Below are 23,206 nucleotides of genomic sequence, written 5' to 3'. Positions count from 1 at the left end.
TGAGTGCTGCAGAAGAAAAGACCAGAAGGCTCCAGTGAGTCTGAAAACACACATAATAGTTCTCTCCTTGCATCTCTAAAGTAATAGAGACATTCCTAGAGTAATGATTTTAGAGGAGTAGATTGATCTCTTTTCTTTTTTATGTGGTAAACTTGATTGCACATGCTGTATAAGGGTCTTGCACATCCACAACATTTTTTGTGGGGGAAGGAGGTATTTATCGTTAATGATTAGAAAAACAATATATCAGGCCTGAAACGGATGTGTAGCGCCAGGATAAACTAATACTCCACGAGCACAGCTTTTAAAGAGTACCATCTTACAGCCCTACTTCCCTGTTAGAGACCCTTCAGGGAATAATATAAATAAGATTCACAGAGGTATACATAATTTAACCAGATCCAGTTCAGGGAAGTCTATTTCTATCCTCTTTCGCCACTAAATCACTATGAATGAGGCAGAGGAAAGTATGGGTCAGCAGGCCTGTCAAGAGAAAGGACAGCATTAAGGTAACACGAAGACCTGGTTGTGCCTTGAAAGTGTGCGCGTCTTATTTTTCTTTCTTTTTTTTTGTCATCATGTGATTGTCTGCCTTTGCGTGCACACGTGCTAAATCGGTGTTCAAATGCTCCTGATGGATAAGGCAAAAGGCTGGTGAGGGGGCGAGTGTTAACTCAGCCCCACGGGCCAAAAAGGCAGAGTTGTCATCCTGCTCACACGCTCTCCCTCACCCCCTCACGCCTCCAGTCCCACTGGTCAAGGACAGTGCAGCTGACGCAGCCTGAGGGGACAAACACACTCAGGTAACAAACCGGCGGTGCTGCATCACCTCCTCTTTAATCTGTCGCGTCCACAGCCTCGGCAACGTACACGTTTACAAGGTCTGCTTTTTGCTCTCAGTAAAAACAAAGTCAAGTGCAAACGAAAGTGCCACAGTGATTAAAAAATACGTTTTCTTCATCCATCACCAAAGTAACATTAGAAAAACTAGTGAACAAAAGGCCTTCATTCGATAAAAATTTAGAAATAATAAATTCAGTGTCACACAGTAAACAGTCCGCTGTGTTCTTTCAGTCTGTTTTGTAACTTTATCCACACACTCCCATCTGGCAGTGTTTTCAAGTCTGGAATGGGATTAAGTTGCATCTGATAAATAGGTATAACTGGCATGCAGTTTTGTATACAGTGCATTCTTCCTCTTCTCAGGCATCTCCCTCTCAAATCCATGAATGTGGTCCCTCACTTGATGTGGTTGCACCCCCTGCTGGCAGTAAGCCTGCAGTGCAGCTCTGAGGTCAGATAGCAGAGTTTCCGAGAGGGAACCAGAGCTCCTGATTGAGCAACTTTTCGTCCAGTTTTATGTTAGTTGCAGCCACAAAAGCCTTCTTGCTCTTTACTACCACTTCCAGGACTATCCCATTCAGCTGTGTGACCGAAGTGTACTCCACCTGTGAGTAGGAAGGAGACACTTTAGTTACCTAGCTTAAGATGTGGTTTTATAATTCTAAATAAGAGTTTATAAGAGGCTATAAATTTGTGGGAATATGATGGTTAGTGGGTCAAAGATCATGTTGTAAATCAGACTGCAGCAGCACAGAAGGAACTCTCATTATAATGAAATATATAAACACATTCATACATTTAGTTATAAGTCAGAGTGAGAACAATTTATCTGAAGAAGTATTCAAAACACAAAGCAAAAGAAAAACAAACTTTTTTTTTCATCACAATTAACTGTACATGTGACAGCTAATGCATGATGACAAAATCCAGCTCAAGGGTTCAAGGATGCATCATCATATTAGGTGAAATTTGTGATTGTGGCTGTACTGCACAATTTCTTTTTTGTTGTTTTTTTAAACTAAGCACTTCAGTTTAGAAGTTTAAGTGAAAACAAATTACCCATGTGAAAGGCACGCAGACTAAAAGTATTAAGTACTATTAGCTGATTTTCCACTTGACGCTACTCAGTCGATCACATTTTTGGATTGCCTCAGATAGCTTGGAACCCCAGCCATATAGATATTAAAAAAAGCACCTGGTGCCACGTACTACCACCTAGAGGTGTGGACTCGAGTCACATGACTTGGACTCGAGTCAGACTCGAGTCATTAATTTTATGACTTTAGACTTGACTTGAAAAAATGTTCTAAGACTTGTGACTTGACTTGGACTTTTACACCAATGACCTGGACTTGAATTGGACTTGAACCGGTTTACTTGAAAAGACTTGATATTTTACCCCAAATATAAAATTTAACATGCATATTATATAGAGATTGAAAATGTGACGTCATTCACGGGTAGAACCGCAAAGGATTCTGGGAACTCGTGGCAAGCGGTACTAGCGCACGCTTTCAATTAAAATCAGTTAAACAGCGATAAAAAGAAACACAAAAATGTCAAGAAGCCGTTGTATTATTAACTGCAATAGCCGGTCGCATGACAGCCACGGGAAGCCGACGGGTAAAGAGATCGGTTGTTATCGGATTATGTCGTTGAAGAGAAATTGTTCAAGCCATGTTTCCGAAGTAACAAAGAGGCGACGGGTGGCCTGGATTGCAGCCATTCAAAGACCAAATATAACGTCCCAAAACACTCCAGCTCACAGGTTAGTCTGCTCCAAGCATTTACACGAAGGTCAGGGTTTTTTAGTAGTTAATACGTCATTTTCATAACATAATTAGTGATATAGGTTACAAGCAAGTCTGGCGCTGAACAGAAATTGTCGCGCTATGCTCCTTTATTTATTGTGCATAAATAGTGAATTGTCCTGACACAATATTGCGTTTCGCTTCTGTTATTATGGTACATTGACAAAAACATATACTTTTATTCACAGGATAAAACAGGTTTTTTGTATCACTAATTGCCCAGTGCGATTACAGACTGCGGTAAAGTGAGCCGTCATTTGTGAGCCGCGGTCAAGCCAGCCGCCTCCTATCCGCGCGGTGATTACAGCATACAATATTGTTGTCACTGCTACATTTCTGTAACGCTACCAGAAATTATTTCCACTACTAATTAATTACCGTTGAGCTCAAAGGTCCTATTAATAAACGGTTAATGAATGTGTATTTATGACGACGATTTGTGAGACTGGTAAACTTATGATATGTACGATGGTCTTTCGTTCTACACGGTGTATTTCAAGGTCCTGCACCCATCCGTCGGTAAACTGTACCTGGGCTTGTTGCAGTGACCTGAAGTTACTAAACTTCATGAGTGTGTGCACTCACTCCAAGAACCGTATGATTATAAATATGCATATAAATATGCTAAGATGAGATAGCTGACTTCATCTAACTAGCAAATGTTGTCCAGGCTACATTGGTGATACAGTTTTTTTTAATGTGTATGATATTTTTGTCATGCGATTTTAAAGCCGGTCCTACAACCGCATCCAAGAATAACATGCAGCTTATCTCAGAACTGTCGGTTTGGAAAACCCAAAAACTTAGTGGAGCTGAGCCAAGCCAAGCCACTATGTACTAGTGGAAAAAGATTATAAATGTACAAGCTACCCTGTAATACAGCTAAGTACCAAAAGATGTCTTGACTGTGTCTAATCATGGATAGAGAGGAGGAATGATGGCACTACCAGTTCATTGAAGATGGGGTTGACATTATTGCGGACAATCTTTGTCTTCCTCTTGGAGCGCCTCCGAGGGTCTGGCCTCAGGTATGTGATAACATAGGCATCAGGGTTAGAACCGTTCGGGTGCTTCTGTTGAGGAGAGGCGAATGAACAGGAAGTCAGAGGAGAATGAGCACGTGCCACAAGTACACTCAGTCACATGATAGCAACTAATGCATTTTTGCAAACTGCTGAAGATTAAACTGAGCTTCAGAATGGGGACGAAAGGTGATTTAAGAGACTTTGAATGTGGGGTGGTTCTTGGTGCCTGATGGTAAATGACCTGGTTCTTATAAAGCACTTTTCTACTCTACCTCAAAACTCAAAGAACTTGCCTCATTCATACAAGCACTTTGTTTTATGGCTATCTAGCATTTACACTAGTTGTTTTCCGATGAATGGACCGGAAGGTTGGTGATTCGATCCACCATCCATCCAATTAGTAGATGACCGATTCTATCTCCCGAGCCACAGACAATCACTCAATCCAGACAGGAGTGTTTCAGAAACTGCTGATCTGCTTTTTCACCATGTCCTTCTCTATGGTTTATAGGGAAGGTTCCAAAAAGATAAAGAATCTAGTAAGCAGCAGTTCTTAGGACACAAATACCTGGTTGGTATAAGAGGAGAATAACCTCTGGTAGTTCATGATGGTGTAATGGACACGATCGAAGTAAGGATCCTACAGCTTAACACACTGTGACACAAAACTTAAATGATCTCAAACATTTTTCTTGAACGTGACAATGAGTTCACTGTACTCAAATGGCCTTCACAGGCGCCAGATCTCAGTGCAGTCGAGCACTTTCGGGATGAGAGATTCACAACATGAAAGTGGATCTGTGTGACACTATCATGTCAACAGGACCAAAATGTCTGAGGATTATTTCCAGCACCTTGTTGAATCTATGTCATGAAGAATTAAGGAATTCTGAAGGCAAGACGGTCCAACCTCATACTAGTATGACTAAGTTAATGAGGTGAACCTGATGTAGTATCCAGTGAGTATATATCTGATATAGAACCCTAACTATACATGCTTTACTCTTGCTAAATGCTGCGGGACAGTAATAAGAATAAATGAAACTCACAATGTTCTTCAGGTGTTTTATCATTACAGAGAGCTTGTAGTTGACGTAAGTAATGTAAAGCTGGACCTGAGGCTGCTCTTCTGCAACAGATAATCACACAAGTGCAATTAGATCACAGCAAAGGAATTTCTTATAAATAAACTAATATCACACTTTTCTCAATATACCACGCAATCAACGCTCACATTCACATATTTTTTCCATTGTTCTTACCTGCACATTTTGGACCTCGGTTATGTCCTGGACCATCCAGAAACAAGCTGCAGACAAATTCATTCTGCGGGTGGCAAATTGAGATACTTTTCAAGTTCAGCTCTAATGGGGAAAACAGCTAATCACAAAGGACTACTAAAGCAGGGAAGAAACTCACTCCTTTGCAAGGTCCTTCAAAAAGCTCTTTTAGGTATTTATTCAGCAGAGACATCTTCCTGCCTGGCGTGAATGACATCTGGTACCAGCTCGGAAACCTTGGAAGCAAAGGAGTGGAAGCGAAGTCATGCATCTAATTATGTAATTACTATGAGAACGAGCTGTGCAACAAAATATAATACATGAGAGCAGGATTTATGTTAATTTATTCACTCACTGTGGTAGTGTTGATTCAATAAAGTGTTTCTGCAGCTCCCTATGGATCAGCTCAAACTGTCCAAATGTTTTCTCACTGGTCAGAAACCCATCGTCAATGGTTATCCTTAGGTCATAGAGCTGCAAATCAAACACAACCAATTATTACATTAGATAGAGACTACAGGAACTGTGTTAAAAGCTTCCAGGGAGATTGTTTTAGTAGCTTAAATCACTGCTCATATGCAAACTCCTTTATTTTCACTGCATTTTTGCAAACACCTGAATCCTTGATCCTTGCTGTTATTTCTACTATAGACTGAATGTGACTAGAAGAAGAAGCACTTGACATCAGGACAGCTCTTCGGATCAAAGAGTAGTAAATGCTTACAAATACTCCTCACCCAACCCTTGGGAAAGACTTTATAAGCACAAGACTGCCTTCTGACAAGCTGTAAGTGACAGCAAACAATCAAAAAAAAAAAAGTGTGAATTCGCTGTCACTTCCAAGTGTTTTATTGCCTCCTCCAGCTATTTGGGCCTAATAAACAGCCCTTTAGTGCATCAGGTAAAATCTATTTTATAATGGTTTGTTTTGTTACTGAGGCCAAAGTGCAGTTGCAGGCTTACCACATCTTTTCCCTTGGCAGAGTATCCCAAAATGACAGCTTCCTGAATGTTACTAGCAGGAGCAGGAGCACTCTCCCGGGGCAGGGTGCCCTTTGTCTTGGGTTGAGCAATGTTGTGTGCCAGGAAGTTAAACTTGACTGCAACACAGTCCATACTCTCCTTGATCTTCCTACCACAGGTGTAACACAAACAGCAGAAATTAAATGCAAGTTTGTTTATTTGCGGAAGGATTATATGTATTCTTAGGAAGACGTTGCCACACACGTCACATTACTTTGTAAAGAAGGAGGTGGCCTCCAGATCAGTATCGTGAGGTCTGAGGTTGTTCTGGACGTACTGCAAGTCATTAGAGTCCTTCAGTTCTGGCATTCCTGCATGTAGCATCTGGAAATATACACAATGGGTAGAAACCTGTTTTACGGGATGTTTTCCGTTCTCAGACAGAGTTAAAAAGGGACTGTAATGTTATTTAGTCTTACAAGCTCCAACAAGCTGAGTATGAGTGCAGAACGCTGTCTGATTATGTTGTAAGCCTCACAGCAGAGCTCCACGAAGCGATGCAAGCGTTGAGGCTTCTGCCCTCCACCAGTGATGAAGTGGTGCATCTCAGATGTAAAGATGAAGGGAGACCGGTCCCTATTATTGAGCAGGAAAATGTTTTTTGTTGCTCATACATAACAGCACTCTGTCCTTTTTCAAAATGCTGCTTTGCTTGACTTGCTGACTTGCCTTTTAACACCTCCAAACATCTGTGCATTGCCCATTATCTTCCCGAAGTCAATGTGGAACATGTGCCCACTTTTTTTCAGCATGATATTGTCATTGTGGCGGTCGCAGATGCCCAGGATGAAGGTAGCAACGCACCACCCGGCACACGAGTGCAGGAAGTTCATCACAGCCTGCATATAAACAGAAAGTGTTATGCACGAGAAAGATGGAGCAGTGACAGTGCATCGTTAAGAAAAGGCTTTTCAGATGGTCTTAACCTTCTCGTAGTCTTCCTTAGTTCTGTTAAACATGTGAAACCATTTCTCCAGAGTGTCCTCTCGGAGGCTTCCACCCAGACCCCACTCTTTATGAATCTTTGCCAGGGTCACTGCCTCTGGTATCACTTCCACCAGACCTGACAAGCATAAAATAACAAGCTTTGGAAAAACACAAATTCCCAGACTATTTATGGACGTTCAAAAGCACAAACAAATCTATCATACTGACCCCGAGCTTGGCCTGTAGAAATACACTTGTAGGTGATCATTTGTAGATCGAGTCCCTCTTGGAGCCACACTCTGTCCATCGCACGGACAATCTGAAGTACCAGCATGTCCTGACGCAGGTCATCTCCTGTCTGAACAACACGTTTAACTGAGATTTCCTTAGAGTGTCCTCTAATATTCAGAGCTATGTAATAGCAGTTTTGAAACAGATTTAATTTCCCTGGAAGACAACAAGCAAAAACACAGTGTGGATCGATCCAACTGCATATCATTACTCACCTTGCAGATAACATTGTAGTTCTTGGCCAGAGGGTCAATGCAGATAAATGGGATCCCCAGAGGAGCAGCAAATGAGCTGTGGACCTTACAGGCCTGGAAGTAACACATCAAAGAGTAAACACCTGAAATAAAACGTTGCTGTGTGTTTGCATTAAAAAAAAATACTGATATATGATGTGGTGGGTAACAATCTTACTTCTAGCTTCACTCCATTCACACAGACAGCAGGATCTAGTGGTAGGCAACAGCTGATCCCATCCTTAAAGAAGTCTTCAATTCTCCACCCTGTTTTTTTCAAAGTACTCTGCAGACAAAAGAGCAAAGCGGGAGAAAAAACACAAAAGAAAACAAAAAATTAAATGCATTTCTTGTACATCGACAGACACGATGATTACAAGGATTATAAGCCAGGAAGTGAATGCACCAATGAGTTAATTACGGACCTTACGACGAGCCTTGTCAGTACTGCGAATGCCACTAGCCACCTGTACGAGCACGGCCATCAGCTTGGTTTCGCGCTGCAGCTCCTCCCTCAGTGCTTGGCCGCAGCACTGCAGCAGGGCAGCGTGAATTTTACTGAACCAGCTCTGGTAGTGTTGGTCATTGCGGGCATCCTCCAGCAGCCTGACATTATATTCTAGCATGAGTTGTAAAGCTTTGCATGCATGATGTTGTCACTTACTGCCTAAAAGCATCATAGAGGTTGAACCTAAACACAGTGAGTCTAGAACTAAAAGAAATAAGGTCGACTGATAAGTGAAGCATCTTAACTGTGTGTGAAAGCCAGTGAAGATTTGCTTTGTTAACACACACTAGAATACAAAGGCAGTTTCCTAAATTTCACCTCTTTTAGCGTGCACAAAATGTACTTCTTTATATATTTCTGTGATCATATTCAATGATATCAGCTCTAAAAATAGCAGCTGCATTTTTATACCAGCTGGTATCTTTAGATCTCTTATTGGGAGGCCCATTATGCAGTGGGCGGTGCACAGTGTCAAGAGAGAAGAGTTAGCGGGAAATCCTGCAGTTCCTCGTATGTTATGGAAAAACTAGTTTAAGTCATGTCACACAACCCTTTACAGTAAGAAAGACATAGCTTCTATTTGTACTATTCAATGAATTCAGGGGGAAGAAAATGACTTGGAGTAAGATTTCAATTTGATAAGTTTTTATGGACTTGTTCTTATGTGATCACTATTTGATCACAAAATCGAGTAGAGTGAAAAACTGTAATAAATAAATCAATATTTTATCAGTAAAGACAGAAGTCTTTCAGCTTTTTTCATGTTAATATGGCAATAAACATTTTCACCTGAATTAAATGCCAGTAGTTTTAGTATTATTCCTCATCAGTTTAGTGTCTGACTCACCAGAAGAGCTGCTGAGCGATGCGTATGTTCCTAAGTGATCTCTCCAACAGCAGCATTACCAGGGGTCCATCCAATTTCCACTCATTCTTCAGTGCCTGCAGGAAATGATCACTCATCAATCACACATCAAACTACTGAGCGTGCAAAGTGTGCCACCAGTTGTCCAATTTATCATCTGAAAAATTTAACTACTTCAACATCATATTTTTTTTGAGATCTCCTTTGAAAGGTTTGAATGTGTGTTAGTTTGCTCACCTGGACCAGCTGTGGTAAATACACCTCCAGATCCCCATCTGGTATCTGCTCAAAGTACTGAACGGCTGTCTGTCGTACAGTCTGATCATGAAAGCTGGAAGTGAGATCAGTGGGAAAGGGTTCAGATCATTTTTGTTTTAAATGAATGAAACATTAACCAGATATCCATCAGTTTCTATTACAAAAGTTCTTTAGTGTTTATTGTCTTGAATTATGCGCTGTGCTTCATTTATGATGATAATGTAGGTGGCCAGGAATATTAAGAAGATTAAAGAAATGATATTCCAGATCCAGGACAATCAGTGTTAGGCTAAAGGAAGCCAGAACCAAAGACTACGCTGACCTTGTTTTAGGGTACCCAGTTATTACCTTGTGTTAGTTGAACTGATAACTACTTTCATATGTTGTATAAATTTTTTGGTCAGCTTTTCTAAGTGACAGCACTTTATTTTTGCATGTAAACGCTGTACCTGTCGCTAAGCAGGAAAAGGGCTTCCTCAGGTAGATAGATAGCCCAGTTCTCCAGTATGGTATAGATTTCTGTCAGGTTTTCAGGATACCAGTGGGAAACTCCGCCCAGCAGCAGGTGGAGGAACGTACTTTGTTTGTCGCTGCTGTGACGTTTCGTCCACAGGAAAGCTTTCTCATTCTCTGTAAGACTGGTGAAAGAAAAATTATTTTAGGAATGTGTTGCTTGACAACAAAACCCTGGAAGCAATCTTGAAGAATTACTGAGAACTCGTAGTCCAAGGTATTTCTGACTAGTCCTGTTCTCAAATGACTCAGGAATTAAGTCATTCTACTCACAAGCAGAGACAATGCTTCTTTGAAACCTCCAGCATTTTCTTTTGCAGTTCCTCACAAGCCTGTGTGAACAATATTGACCCAGGGAGTGCAATGGGCCTCTTATACTCCCACTCAACCTGGTCTTGAAACTGAAGCTGAGGGAAAAGGTAGGAAGATAAAGAGTCAAGGAATGTGGTGTCGTTTTGCTTTTTGATCAACAGAGGGCAGAGCTGTCCAGTATTACTTACGTGCATTATCACCCCAGTGGCTTGTCTGTGGCTGTCAAAGAGGGCAGCGGACGGAGGAAAAGACAGCTCAGCCAAAGTAGACATACAGAGCAAGACGGTGCCTGTTACGAGAGTCCTGCACACAGAGAGAGAGAATACACTTATTGCAACAGAACTACACTGAGCTTGTAAAAACACAACCAGCCTTTAAACACATGCAATGCAAAGCAATTTGAAAACTGTTCTTGCACAGTGACATGTTTCCATCTGTTGTTTTGAGTCTTTAAAGTATTAAAAGAATGAAGCACTTTCATTTTAATGCGTGAAAACAAACACAGAGATAGTGGAACTGGGGTTTCCTCAGTTAACACCAATACATGATTTAATTCACAGTTGCATATACTCGCCAGTCACTTTATTAGGAACACCTGTCCAACTCCTCATCACTGCAAATATCTCATCAGCCAATTAGGTTTAGATTTTTACAGCTAAAATAGCGCTGTTCTGCTTGAGGTTTCTTCCTGTTAAAAGGGAGTTTTTCCTACCCACTGTCTCCAAGTGCTCGTAAAGTCCAATGAGTGTGCATATGAATTTTAAACCAATCCAAATAGACCCAAAAACTTTATAGGTGCTATAGAGATGTAAGCTTTAATGACAACTTACCTATCGCTGTAAAGAGGTAGTACAGCCCACGATAAAAGCTCAGCAGTTTTGCCTTTCTTGGAGCCCTTGAGGCGAAAAGTGAGCATGGACTCATAGGGAAGCTGATTTATTGAAACAGGGAATACTATCCTAAAAACAAAGAACATATAGGTTATATATTATTCATTTACACGCGTTGTTTGTCTTGCAATTATTTTACATTATCGTACTTTAGACCGGTTGTAAATGAAGAAAGAGGAAGTTGGACGTGACAAAATAAAATTTATACTTATGGGCACTATCTAAATCTTACATGCGGTTACACTGGATTGTGTTTCCGTGTGACAAGGCAGTGCTGATATTTTCACAAACTCCACTGTCGCAGAGCTTCCTTCCGACGTACGTCAGCTCACACGAAATAGAGAACGACTCGTAACTAAAAGAAGAGGAACAATAAAGAATCCAGTGAATATCAACGGTGTGGTTAACATTCATGCTTGAGCGCGTGAATTGAGTTTGTGCATGCATATATAAATATATAAAAATACAATAACCACACACGTACATGTCTACCCAGATGGGCTGTAGTTTGTAGAGAGCAGCAACTTTGAGCTGGAGGATGTCGCGGTTGTGGTCTACGTCACAGATTTGCAAGCTGCTCGTTACCTTCGGGGCACTGAAGTCTGACTGGAAGTTTTCAAAAAACACCTGCAGCAGCTTTTGCAGCGCCTCGTGGAGAATGAGCATGGCTGGAGCACAGATAATAAACATCACTTAAGAGAGTCCAACTTTTTAGTAGAACCTTTACAGCAAAATTTGATAGCTGAAACATTTAATAATGATCGTCATTGCTTTATGTAGATGTATCAATAACAGGTGTAGTATACCAGAATTGTAGTTTGCTCTCTTTTTCCTTTGGCATTGATAAAATGCAAAACATGGCACTGAAGCAGTGTTAGTAAAGAGTAGTGTACATATAGCACCATGTTTGTGCGCCAGAGGCAAAACTGATATGTCTGACAGTGGTCTTCCAAAAATTGTAAATATTTAAATAACAAATATGTTTTTCAAGTTTTTGAGCATATTGAGCATGTTGTTACAAAACTAAAAATTCATAACCATGTAGGTTGGTGGGCAAGTTTGTGTTGGGAGCTCGGTTTCATATCACACTTCTTTCTTCACTCTGATCCAATCATCTTCTTGTCTGTCACATATAGTAAAAGCTATTTCCTGCTCTTTAAAACTCTGCTATTTTATCATTCTGCCTTTAACACCATTATTTCCAGGATCTTTTACCCACTACATGCCTCATCCTGTCTGTTATACAGACACTTCTACTATTGACACTAATCTGCTCTCTTTTTTTTGATTGGAGTCCAGTCACCAACGCTTCAATGAGTAAATAACTTTCAAATAGATTCTCCTTATGGAAATAAACCTGACGCCCAAAATAATCTAAAAAACTTCTTTGCTGTCCAGCAACAACAAAAAGTTTACAGTAAATATACACCACACACAACCACACACGTACCAGTATAGATACTCACCATCTGCACACTCACTTATCTCTTCATGACTCTGCAACACAAAAAATGAAACATCTGTCATTTCTAATGTGAACAGGCATTTTTTGCAGGTTTTTAAAGGTACAAGAAAAACGATGAGATTGAGGCAAATTTTGCAGGTTAGTGTGATACTAACTTCTATTTATACTGATGGTTCTGTTTCTGTGATATAACCTACCAGAGGTCTTGGGTTAATCCTGTTGAGGTTGCCAATGGCATCCTCCAGTTCTTGGCACGTGACACCACACAGAAGGTTGCTGATGGTCCGAGCACGGCTCACAATAACACCAATATTCACCCCAGACTGCAGACCATAATAAGACGAGACACAAATGAGGAGAAATATTGGACAACCATGTATTGAGAAAGAAAATCCACTAGCTGCTTTTATTTATTTATTTATTTTACTGACCTTATTACTGAAGAGCTCTTTTGCCTCTCTACAGTAGGTGTTGAGCACACTCTGAAGACTCAGCCTGAGAGGGGAGGAAAAAGTGTAAACAAAGTGGCAGTAAAACCAGCTCTCTTCATGTTTTCTGCAAACAGACACCATCTGACTGTCTCGCCATCAAATAGCTGTCATTGTTAATGAAACTACTCCTCAAAGCTGGTGGTATGCAGTGCTGCTGGTTGTCTTACTTGCTGGTGTTGAAGACGAAAGCAGAAGCAAGGAACCGGAACAGCTGGCATGCAGTGTTGTCATCCACAGCCTTAAAGGGGGCGACACAGATCGCAATGTTGGATTTTTATGGTTATGGTGTCGCTCATATGTGGACAACTTCCATAAATAATATCCAATATGTAGCTTATATAAAACATTTAACGAATTACACGACAGTGAACATGCATATTTTGTCTTTTATGCATTTAAATCTAAGCGCACATCGGGTTCACCTTTATTCTGTTTACGTCTTCACGCTAAATGCCACCAGTCATGGCGTCATGTTTACACAGAGCAAAGTCAAGAGCTCAGGGTGGAGATTTTTACAGCTACAATAGTTCTCACGATAACAAACCGGCCAGGGAACGGGAAGAGTTGTACATTGTTTCAAGACTTGGGACGAAGCGAAAGGATCCTTTCTGTAAGAGGAAATGGAAAAGGACCTTGAGCCACTCACATCTCTGGCCAGTCCACGTTTGATGCTGTTGATGTTTACCAGTCGGACGGGGACTTCTAGATTAAGCTTGTAGTAGATCTGAATTGTCTCGTGCATGCCGAGCAGCTCTTCACTAAAGGCAGACCAAAAAAAAGAGTGCATGGGGCGCATTACACCACATTAAACGATGCAGGTTTAAGAGGACGTCATGAGCTTTTGCAGTAAAATCTAGCAATAAACTTACTTCTGGAGAACCTCCTCGGAGTCGCACAGTTTTAATACGCAATGCTCAGATTGGTCAGGAGGGATGTCTAGAAGCTGGGAGATGTCCTCGATCAGACTCTTCACTGTCCTGTTCACTGGATAAAAGATTAGACTTCAGAGACACCACACATGCCAACATATGAAGAAACTTATGAAGCATTTATAGATATTACCTACAAATGACCCTGTTCAGCACAGTTTCCTGGGTTGCGAGGTTGGGTAATAGCTGCTTACTTGACTGCTGATAAGTCTGTTAACACTTTATGCCAATTTTACCACTTATTTATTTTTTTAAGTTAGAAATATCAATAATGCATAATTTCTAAAACAGACTACGAGTAACAAGCAACATTTTATGATCATTTTTCCTGTTTTAAATTCATTTAACTGCCACAGAAACCAAAAGACGGAGGAAGAAACAAATGTTGTTAAGTTGTCTGCAGATACTTAAGGACAGACAAAAAGCAAGAAAATTGATTTGTGGTTAAACTTTGCAACAGAAAATATTATTACATTTGTGTTAGACCTCATTTTCAGTAAAGACCTCAGAAAGATGCTTAGCCCACGTTTCTGCCCAAATACCATGTGTGATGGCTGCACTGTCATCTCAGAGTCAGTGCATGATGACAGAAGAAGCTTTGCAGTGAATTCAGTGATGGGTTTTAAACATTTGAATGTACAAATTGCACTATTGTAGCCACTTTTAAAGGATTTCTCTCTCTCCAGTATTTTGTGACATTGGATGGGAGCTGCTGCTAGCTAACAGAAGCAAGTGAACTGGTATATATACAAATGTTACCTGAGGTGGGAATGGGGATCTGGTTTTGGTCCCACACCACACTGATAGTCACCTCGACCTGCTGCAGCAGAGCACGGTTGATGTCCAGCAGTCGACCGCATACCAAACCGGAGTTGTAAAGACTTTCTGTGTGCTTGTATTTTGACATTAAGCTGCCAGAGACAGTGAAGAAAAACAGGTTGCAAAATTCCAAATGAAAGTATGATTGCGATTAGAAACCAACTGGAACTACAGAGGAGCCGTCCAGTAGCAAAACAATTGACAGTAAATACACAGCATATAAGATTTAAAGTCCAGTGACTAATTTTGTTTGCCTGATTTCTGTCATAGTAAAGGAGAATATTGTAAACAAAAGCATTTTATAGTCATTTCATTTCCACACAAGTTGTTTTTATGGTCATTTTCATACCTGGCAGTTGCAGCAGAAAACGAAACCATTGTCTTGGTGCTGCCCTCCGGAGTGTCTATGAGTGTGATGGCCCATATATCCTGATGAGGAAAAGAATACAAGAGACACTCTTCAGTCTTCTCTCTGTATTTTGGGTTTCGATCTTGAACATTAAGGAGCTTTTTGTCTACAATGAGTATTGGAGATGCTCACTTGGTTGCATACGGTCTTGGAGCGAGTCAGTCTTTGAAGAGGCTCGCTGAAATCACAAGAAACCTGCTTTTTGAGTCCCGGCCTGGGAGGAGGAGGAGGAGGAGGAAGTCGAAGGACCTTTTCTCCTCTCAAACATTCACTGGGAAGCCTACATCTTTGTAGATTAGGAGATCTTGGGGGTACTGGGGGGCGACCAATGGTGCTCTGCTGGTTGGTATTTCCAGGACCTCCGATCTCAAAATTCCAGATATCATTTCCAGGTTTAGGCTGGGTTAAAGTGGGGGATTCTGGGATGTCGTACAAATTAGGCCCATCATTTTGTGATAGGTCATCAATGCTCTCATACAGGTGTATTGCTTCTAGATCGTCCCTCAAAGGCATGGGGAGATCGGTGTCGCTCGCATCTTCTCTGTGGAGTGTTTCAGCTGAGCTTTCCATTGCATTTTATTCATGTAAACAAGTTTTTCTGGATGCTGGTGTTTCACACGCCGCACGGCCTTCATTCACAGCATGGCAGAACAGAAAAAACCTATGTGGTGGTATTATTAATAATGACAAGTTAGGATACTTGATGACTTACATTAGAAAATGCGAATTGTTGAAGGTAGGGCGGGTTTTATGAGCAGAGTCTAACTGAATCTGAAGGTTCAGGCTGGTGTAATTATTAACAAGCTTTCAAATCTTAACAGGAAATCCAACAGAGCACACCAATAAGCCCACAACAATGCCTTGTTATATATCAGTGACACCACAAATAACACATTATGACTTAAATTCTATTTTTAGACAGTATAAAGCTGAACAGCAGGGATTTTTGAATTTAAATCAAACTCAAATCTAGCCTGGTACTTTTTCATATCACGTAGTGTTTTCCCTTCATGTCACAGAAGGTCCTCTATAGTAAAATGTTAAGAGTAGCTGTGAATAACAAGATTTATCTTTTGCAAATTCACGGGTATATTTTTGTGAGCTTACCGTAAAAGCTCTGATGTCCGGAGTGTATCCTGTTCAAGGTGAAAGCTTGAATGAAGCCAAGCCCAGCCAGTTAGACCTGTAAGAAATCTGGAAAGGTTTGCTAGCTCCTCCCACTGTTCCTCCTCTTCCCTCTCCCGCGTCACAAAGTTGCCCTCTGCTGGACAAAACTGTGTATTACATATGTGTGCGTGTGCTGTTGTTGTACAGGTGAACTAATTCCAGTTAGTTCTTAGTCTTACATTAAAATTTGAAAACACAAAACAATCTTGACTTTTCATTGTATGTTTCAAATGCTGATTAGATTTAATTTGCGTGTGTGTTTTTCACGAGTTAACCAATGGAAAACCATATGTGACATTAATTTTCAAAGCAGCATCACTTCTGACTTTACTGTATGTGTGTCAAAATGTTTTAAACGTGATCATAAACATGGATAAACACGTCTGTCCAGTTCAACTAACACACTGGAATACACTGAATACACTCCTCATGGAGGAATGCTATTGAGCAAGTTGAGATACGCGATCACTGTGTTTCAGTGGGTCACAAAGACTTGAAAGGAGCGAGAACGACATGCATGTTCAGGTAGTCCCCAGGTAGCACATAAGGTAAGAATACATTTAAGAAAGAAAAACGCACATATGTTAAAATGCGTCGCTGTAGTATCCTTTAATCAGCCGCCTTTTCAGTTCAGTTTGAGGCACGTAAATATTTACTGTACTGTACATACAGATTTGCTGGATCTTACATGCCACGGCGACATTTGTTTTTGCGTCTTTCTGTGGGAATGAAAGCAGAGGCACGGCACTGAATGTGTCACACAGGTGCGCAGCACAGACGGCTGCTATAAAAAGGACGATGGGGCAGGAAGAAATGCATCCGAACCACACAACTCCCCATATTTCACCAGTACCCAGCAAACCTGTATTTCCTGGTTACTATTCACTCATCCCTTTGGTTGTGCTCATACTGATTGGATGTATAGTGGCAGTGGTAAAAATGTTTATTTACTTCTGCACAATTCACTTTCAAAATGATGTCTTACACATCTATTATAATTGCACTTCTGTTTGGCTTGTGCTTCTCTTTAGGTTGTTTATATCAGAAGAAAAATAAGGTAACTCCTGAAGTTGAAGCATCATCTTGAGCTCGGTTTGGGCTCTTTTATGTTCAGGTTTCTCTTTCTCTTTTTTTCAGATTGGATGATTTGCGGCATAGGTTGATTCCTTTGTACAGCTACGACCCTGCAGAGGAACAGGAAGACTGGGGTGATGCTGGCAGGGAGGATGAGGATGCGGAGCTCAATGTAGGCTCATTCTTCTAGTAGATTCAGATGAGTTAGAACGAGACTTTATATGTTTGTTTTGATTTTCATTTATGTACTGTCACCATTAAGAATCTTTGAGTTCAGTATTAAAGCTTCTGTTTCCAATTGGCAGCCACCCAAAAGAAAGTTGACAAAGTATGGGACAAAAGAGCTCAAGTAGATTGAGTCCAATAAACTCGACTGGTTGTTATGTAGCACTTTTCTGCTCTACTTGAGGACTCAAACCACTTTATACTACAAACCTCATTCATTAAAACAGCATTTTTTTCTATGCGGATGTGCTTTCTAACATTCACACTCTAATAAACGCATCAGAAGGAACTTAAGGATCTTTCTTAAGGAGTCTTTTAAGGACAATGGAACACCCAGTGATTTGAACCACAAACCTACACACTGGTAGACAACCCACACTATCTCCAGAACCACAGGCACCCTAAACTGGGTGGAAATAGATAGCCACAGAATGAAAGGGACACCATTAATACAAATACAATATTTCCATCTATCTAAGTACTTATGATGGCATGTTGGAGATTTAGAAACATGCCCAAGCGCTCCTTGGCATGCAGGGATTGAACCACCAACCTCCTGATTAGTAGATAACATTCACTACAAATACAGGGCCTTTTAAAACTACACCTGTCCATGTTAATTGGTAAATTTCTATAATCAGTCACATACAACAGCTCTTGTATCATTTGTTACCATGTTAGCATCTTGCTAACAATTTGAACTGTAAGTTATTCTTCAGCTGTACTTTTTCTGCAGCTAGCGGCGTCTGTCATTTATTGTCTACTGATTTGCTTTGACTGGTTAATACTTCTATTTGAATCTGTTTGAACTGTGCATGTGCTCCCTTTCTCATTCTTGGGCTAACTATTTCTGCCCATTACTTTTGTGTGGGCTGTGATCCATGAGGTAGCATGGGTTGTCTACCAGTTCCAAGGTTGGTGGGTTAAATCCTTAGCTGCTCCAGTATCTTCCAAAGAATCCATGGGAAAGATACTGAACTGCAAAGTCCTCCTGATGTACTCATTTGAGTGTGAACATTAGATAGAAAATGCGTAAGCGTAGGGAAACAATTACTATTGTGGATGAGGCTTATAGTATAAAGTTCTTTAAGTGTTTAAGCAGAGTAGAAAAGTGCTATATAAGAACCAACTAAATTTGATTCGTACTTTAAAATGTCACCTTCAGTACCCCTGTGTATGATTCACTGAAGTACATCACCAGTCACATAAGTTTTAACACTTCGATTACATATTTTCAACTTCACACTCGTACCCTCATTTCCTGTCATACACGTGGGTGGTAGTGACCATTTCAGCTTATGTAGAATTTGATTTTCTTCACAGGAACCTTTGTACAAGAAGGCACAGCTCACCATTTCCTCTGGCTACGCAACATGATCACAAATTTCAGAAGAAACTCATTTAGGCAAATAAATCTTTATTTGCTGTACATGCTGCACAGCAGCAGCTTGTTGCCTGGATTCAAAGTGTATATAGAGGTTGTGGTTGAAACGTGACTTAAAGCAAACACCAGATGGCAATGTAACACTGCCTTTTTTCTTTCTTTTTACCTCAGCTGAAATTATTTTTTTAATAGGCTGCACAGAGTTTTATTTTAAAGGACAAAGCAAATGTTCTTCCTTTGCAATAAACTGGAAGTTTTAAGTTTGAAAGGTGTTTGTGTGAATTCGTGTGTTTCTTCTTTCACATGTGTGCGCAATGACATTTTAAAGACACACCTGTTTCTGATTAGCAATCAGAAGCTGGCGTTTTAAGGTTGCTTGAGTGGACACGTTCTCATGTTTGGTGGGATTTTACAGACAAAGATGGGATCGCAAAGAAAGACCAGGTGAACAGCACATGCATGCAAATAACTAAGAACCATAAATGCCTTTAATTGAAATATTATTTCAGTATGTATTGTTTTGGTGTGAATTCACATTAGTCTGGGTATCCATCTGTTTAGTCCATGCTGCTTCTTGATCTCCATCCTGCTGGTCTCAGCTGCGATCCTCCCAGCACTGGCTCTAGATAGCCTGCTGTGCTACTACTGTCCTCTGCAGCAGAAAAGCAAGCCCTGCCCCCAAACCACCAGCCAGTGTATGCCCGACCAGCGCTGCGCCATCTCCACAGGCAACTATGGCTTCTTCCACATCTTGTCTTCTCAGGGCTGTGTGGACAGTAAACTCTGTGGCTCCCATAAAGTCATCTCTTACCAGGGAGTCAAATACAATGTCAGCTACACATGCTGCTGTAAAAATCAGTGTAACATCCCGCCCAAATCTGACAGCAATCTGAAGAAGCTACTGGATTTGATTGCATTAAAGGTTGATCATGTCGGGAACACAGATGGTCTTAAGGAAGAGCCTTTGGATTCATGTCCAAATAACACAAGAACAACAATACCTGTCACTGATGCATAGGTACCTGTATTGTTGAAGACTGGGGAGAGTCCTGTTAGCCACTGGCACTTAAATCTTCAGAAGATGAAAGGCATTCAGTCAAATGTCTAAATCTCAGTCATAACTTTAAAAAAAGTTTGTATATATTTTTTAAAAAAAAGTATGATGTATTGTGTGACTTGTATTTATGCGCCAGAGAGATGGACTTGTCAACCATCTTTCTGTAATCCCTATTTCCATATACATGTGTTTAAAAAATAAAAGCGCTGGCATGATCAAGCTTCTGTTGGTGTAGCTGCTCTGTGTGAATTTAACAAGCAGGTATAATCGAAGGTGTGGCCTGTACAGCTGGAGTCAGTGATGAGATTGGAGTTCAGCAGGAGAAGCTCTGAAATGTTTTGGCTGGACTTAAAATCTCTTAAATGAGGTGAGACTGTGCGAATAAGTCTGGTGAGGAACTTTGTCGCATGGAGTCACACAAACCACCTGCAACTCAACACCTCAAAGACTAAGGAACTGGTTGTGGACTTCGGGAGGTCCAGAGAAGGTCCACTGCCGGTTCAGATAGAGGGGGAGGAGGTGGTCAACAAGTACAAGTACCTCGGGCTGTGGGTGGACAATAAACTGGACTGGTCATGCAACACAGAGCACCTGTATAAAAAAGCCCAAAGCCGACTGTACTTCCTCAGGAGGCTGAGGTCTTTTAACATCTGCAGGAAGCTCCTGAGGATGTTTTACCAGTCGGTGGTTGCTGGAGTACTTTTCTATGCTGTGGTGTGCTGGGGGAGCAGCACAGCAAAGGAGGACTCATCCAGGCTGGAGAAACTGATCAGGAAGGCTAGCTCTGTGGTCGGCATGAAGCTGGACACTCTGGTGACAGTGGCAGAGAAAAGGACATTAAAGAAACTGATGGACATTATGGACAATGCTGGGCATCCTCTGCACACGGCCATAAACAATCAGAAGAGTCTGTTCAGTGACAGGTTGCTTCTCCCAAAGACAAGAACTAACAGACTTAAAAACTCCTTTGTCCCACACGCCATCAAACTGTTTAACTCCTCTCTGGAGGGGAGAGGGAGGGGAAACAGGAGGACAAAGGAGGGGGGAACAACTAAGCTGTAGTGCCTCTTCACCTCACTGTGCAATACCTTTTGTGCAATACTTTTGTTAATAGTCAACAGTGCAATAGACTCAATACTTGAAATGTGCAATTCACTTGTATTTTTATTTTTTATTCCTATTTATTCTATTTATCCCCTTTGTATATTTTATTTATATTTGTCTCTGTATTTGTGTGTGTGTGTGTGTATATGTTACTCTGTAACTTCTGTCGGTGCTGTTCCTTTGGAAAGCGAATTTCCCAGAGGAACCCACCCGAGGGATTAATAAAGTTTTATCTTATCTTATCTTAAGCTTCACGCTAAAATTGTTCCTGCATTTTATCGTCAATGCTGGAAGTAGTCTGAATGTGATTATCAGAGGAAATCCTTCACACCAATACAAGAAATGGTGAAATTTCATACTTACTGCACAGCTGTACAAGTTGACCGGTTTTAAAGATGATAGCTGTGAAGATGTTGTTCATCTGTTTAATATAATGGATTTAAATGGCACTCACTTTGTTTCATGAATGAAAATAATAGCACAGAAAAATTCAGCAGCAATGTTTCTTTCCAGTAATTACGACCCATTATGACATTTTATCTGTGAGCTATTTAACGTGGTAAATATAGTATCTAAATTCAGCCTTTACCAAACAATAGAAACTTGCAGCTAACTAACATGTAAATTCGGCTAAGGGGCCAGTGACTTATGAATCCTGTCACTTTCACTTTTCAGCCTCTTACCAGGTGCTTCACTCTGCACAGCATTACAGTTTGTTGGGAAAAAATGGCTTCTATGAAACTGTGGAAAGATGTTGGTACTGAGGTTTTCAATTTGTTTTTCGGTTGGGGTTTTTTTTTTTTTTTTTTTTTTTAGCACTTTGAGTATCAGAGTATCAGTTTTTCATCAGTCCACTTATTTACTGCAGGTGGTGCTGGAGCTCATCCCAGGCGGGTGGGGGGTGTACACCCTGAACAGGCCACCAGTCTGTTGCAGGGTTAACACAGAGAGACGGATAACCACACGTTCTCACATTCACACACCTGCAGCCAATTTGCAGTCACCTGTTAACCTAATGAGCTTGTCCTTGAGCTGTGTGAGGAAGCTAGAGTGCCTGGAGAAAGTTCACTGTGTTGACCAGAGTCACTCTGGAGACAAGTGTCGTTTAGTCCAGTTATATTTAGGGGAAGGAGACATTTCTGCAGCTGAGAGACTTCCACTAACTGGTTGGTTTGCATAAAATAAATCTAATTTTTGAATGGCTTTGCAACCCAGACAGAAAAATGCAGTTGATTTATTGATTTAGTGAAATAACTATTTAAAATCTCTTTTTACCAGTGGCCTTTCGGTGTAGATTGCAAAAACTAAACCACTGTGGCACTAAGTATGTGTTTTACCCAAAGTTTAACAGATGCTTCTCTTTTCTTTGCAGCCTGAGCATGTTGAAGCTCCTGCATATCACTGGTTTGTGGCTTCACTTCCTCCTTCCCTCTGTGCTCTGTGACAACTTGCTTTGCTTCTACAGCCCCATGCTGGAGAAAGACAAGACACCCGAATTTGTTGTGACAGAGTGCCCTCCCAGTAAGGTGTGCTTTATGGCAGATGGCCGCTACGGCAACCACAGCGTCCTGTCAGCCAGGGGTTGCATGGCAAAAAAAGACTGCAGCCAGAAGCAAAAAGTCCACTTCAAGGGGACAACCTACACCGTGAGCTACAGCTGCTGTGATCAGCCGCACTGTAACTCGTGCCTGAACATCGCACTGGAACCCCTCTGTCTCACTTTAGCACTTGTAACAGTGTGGGTGATGGTCGGTGATGGTTTGTGAATACAGACATTTTGATGAACATGCTCAGAGGACTTGCTGCAGCCCGAGCCTGGAGTAAGGCTGAAGGTCTGCAGTGATGTGGTGAACACCCAGTCTGAAGACACTGAGGTGTGCACTCTGGTGAAAGAGAGATTTTTATCATAAATGTCTTATTAAATTTGGCTACATATCCAAGACATACACCACCTCTTGCCCATCATCATCAGCCAGGTTCCAGCCCACTACAATGGTTGGATCAATGGCTTATTTTCTTTAAACAGGTGCTTTGTTTTTATAGGTCTCTGAATAAATAAATAGTTGAATAAATTATCAAATTTGATTCCTTTTGAATGTTTCCCACACTCTTCTGTCACATACAAAGTCACACAGATATGGGGCAAGGATGGTTATGTTCTGTATTTTTCTTATTGTCATAATTTTACAGAAAATCAAAACAATTAACTGCTTCCTGCTCTCACGTGTCAGTTTCCAGGGATTTCTTTATCCCATTGAGTTCTATCACTGAATTAAGTAAACATTTAGGAGCCGCTCACTGGC

At 40.9% G+C, this 23,206-nt stretch overlaps 3 protein-coding genes and 1 long non-coding RNA gene across 6 annotated transcripts; 3 read left to right on the top strand and 1 right to left on the bottom strand.

Moving 5' to 3' along the window:
- Window positions 1-52: 52 nt before the first annotated feature.
- Window positions 53-16,055, bottom strand: pik3c2g (phosphatidylinositol-4-phosphate 3-kinase catalytic subunit type 2 gamma). Its single transcript, XM_026175517.1, has 33 exons — window positions 16,000-16,055; window positions 15,025-15,553; window positions 14,833-14,912; window positions 14,424-14,575; window positions 13,605-13,719; window positions 13,382-13,493; window positions 12,903-12,973; window positions 12,676-12,739; window positions 12,442-12,567; window positions 12,246-12,276; window positions 11,264-11,447; window positions 11,012-11,134; window positions 10,720-10,848; window positions 10,078-10,192; window positions 9,851-9,984; window positions 9,514-9,702; window positions 9,044-9,137; window positions 8,789-8,883; window positions 7,859-8,039; window positions 7,612-7,719; window positions 7,416-7,508; window positions 7,138-7,267; window positions 6,909-7,045; window positions 6,652-6,821; window positions 6,402-6,558; window positions 6,197-6,306; window positions 5,923-6,091; window positions 5,315-5,433; window positions 5,099-5,195; window positions 4,942-5,005; window positions 4,729-4,808; window positions 3,602-3,727; window positions 53-1,448 (listed from the first exon to the last, which is right to left on the bottom strand). The coding sequence occupies exons 2-33, from the start codon at window positions 15,460-15,462 to the stop codon at window positions 1,296-1,298; spliced, it is 4,146 nt and encodes a 1,381-aa protein (XP_026031302.1). The 5' UTR covers window positions 15,463-15,553; window positions 16,000-16,055; the 3' UTR covers window positions 53-1,295.
- Window positions 16,056-16,533: 478 nt separating this feature from the next.
- Window positions 16,534-18,935, top strand: LOC113027457 (small integral membrane protein 29-like). Of its 3 annotated transcripts, none has more exons than XM_026177069.1 (5): window positions 16,534-16,607; window positions 16,794-16,992; window positions 17,091-17,116; window positions 17,197-17,305; window positions 18,682-18,935. In XM_026177069.1, the coding sequence occupies exons 2-5, from the start codon at window positions 16,858-16,860 to the stop codon at window positions 18,733-18,735; spliced, it is 324 nt and encodes a 107-aa protein (XP_026032854.1). In that variant the 5' UTR covers window positions 16,534-16,607; window positions 16,794-16,857; the 3' UTR covers window positions 18,736-18,935. The 3 variants fall into 3 exon arrangements, with proteins under 3 accessions (XP_026032854.1, XP_026032852.1, XP_026032853.1); XM_026177067.1 differs by having other exon boundaries at window positions 16,732-16,992; XM_026177068.1 differs by lacking the exon at window positions 16,534-16,607 and having other exon boundaries at window positions 16,624-16,992.
- A 151-nt stretch (window positions 18,936-19,086) lies between these two features.
- Window positions 19,087-20,023, top strand: bncr (bouncer). The gene is made up of 2 exons (XM_026177066.1): window positions 19,087-19,186; window positions 19,304-20,023. The coding sequence occupies exons 1-2, from the start codon at window positions 19,137-19,139 to the stop codon at window positions 19,758-19,760; spliced, it is 507 nt and encodes a 168-aa protein (XP_026032851.1). The 5' UTR covers window positions 19,087-19,136; the 3' UTR covers window positions 19,761-20,023.
- A 1,843-nt stretch (window positions 20,024-21,866) lies between these two features.
- On the top strand, window positions 21,867-22,993 carry LOC113026581 (uncharacterized). Its single transcript, XR_003272940.1, has 2 exons — window positions 21,867-22,069; window positions 22,276-22,993. It is a non-coding gene; the product is annotated as an uncharacterized LOC113026581 (long non-coding RNA).
- Window positions 22,994-23,206: the final 213 nt, after the last annotated feature.

The sequence above is a fragment of the Astatotilapia calliptera genome, chromosome 7, assembly GCF_900246225.1.
Source record: "Astatotilapia calliptera chromosome 7, fAstCal1.2, whole genome shotgun sequence".
In the NCBI taxonomy this organism is placed as follows: Eukaryota; Metazoa; Chordata; class Actinopteri; order Cichliformes; family Cichlidae; genus Astatotilapia; species Astatotilapia calliptera.
The sequence above is the reverse complement of the archived record's forward strand: the minus strand, read 5'-3'. Positions and strand labels throughout refer to the sequence as shown.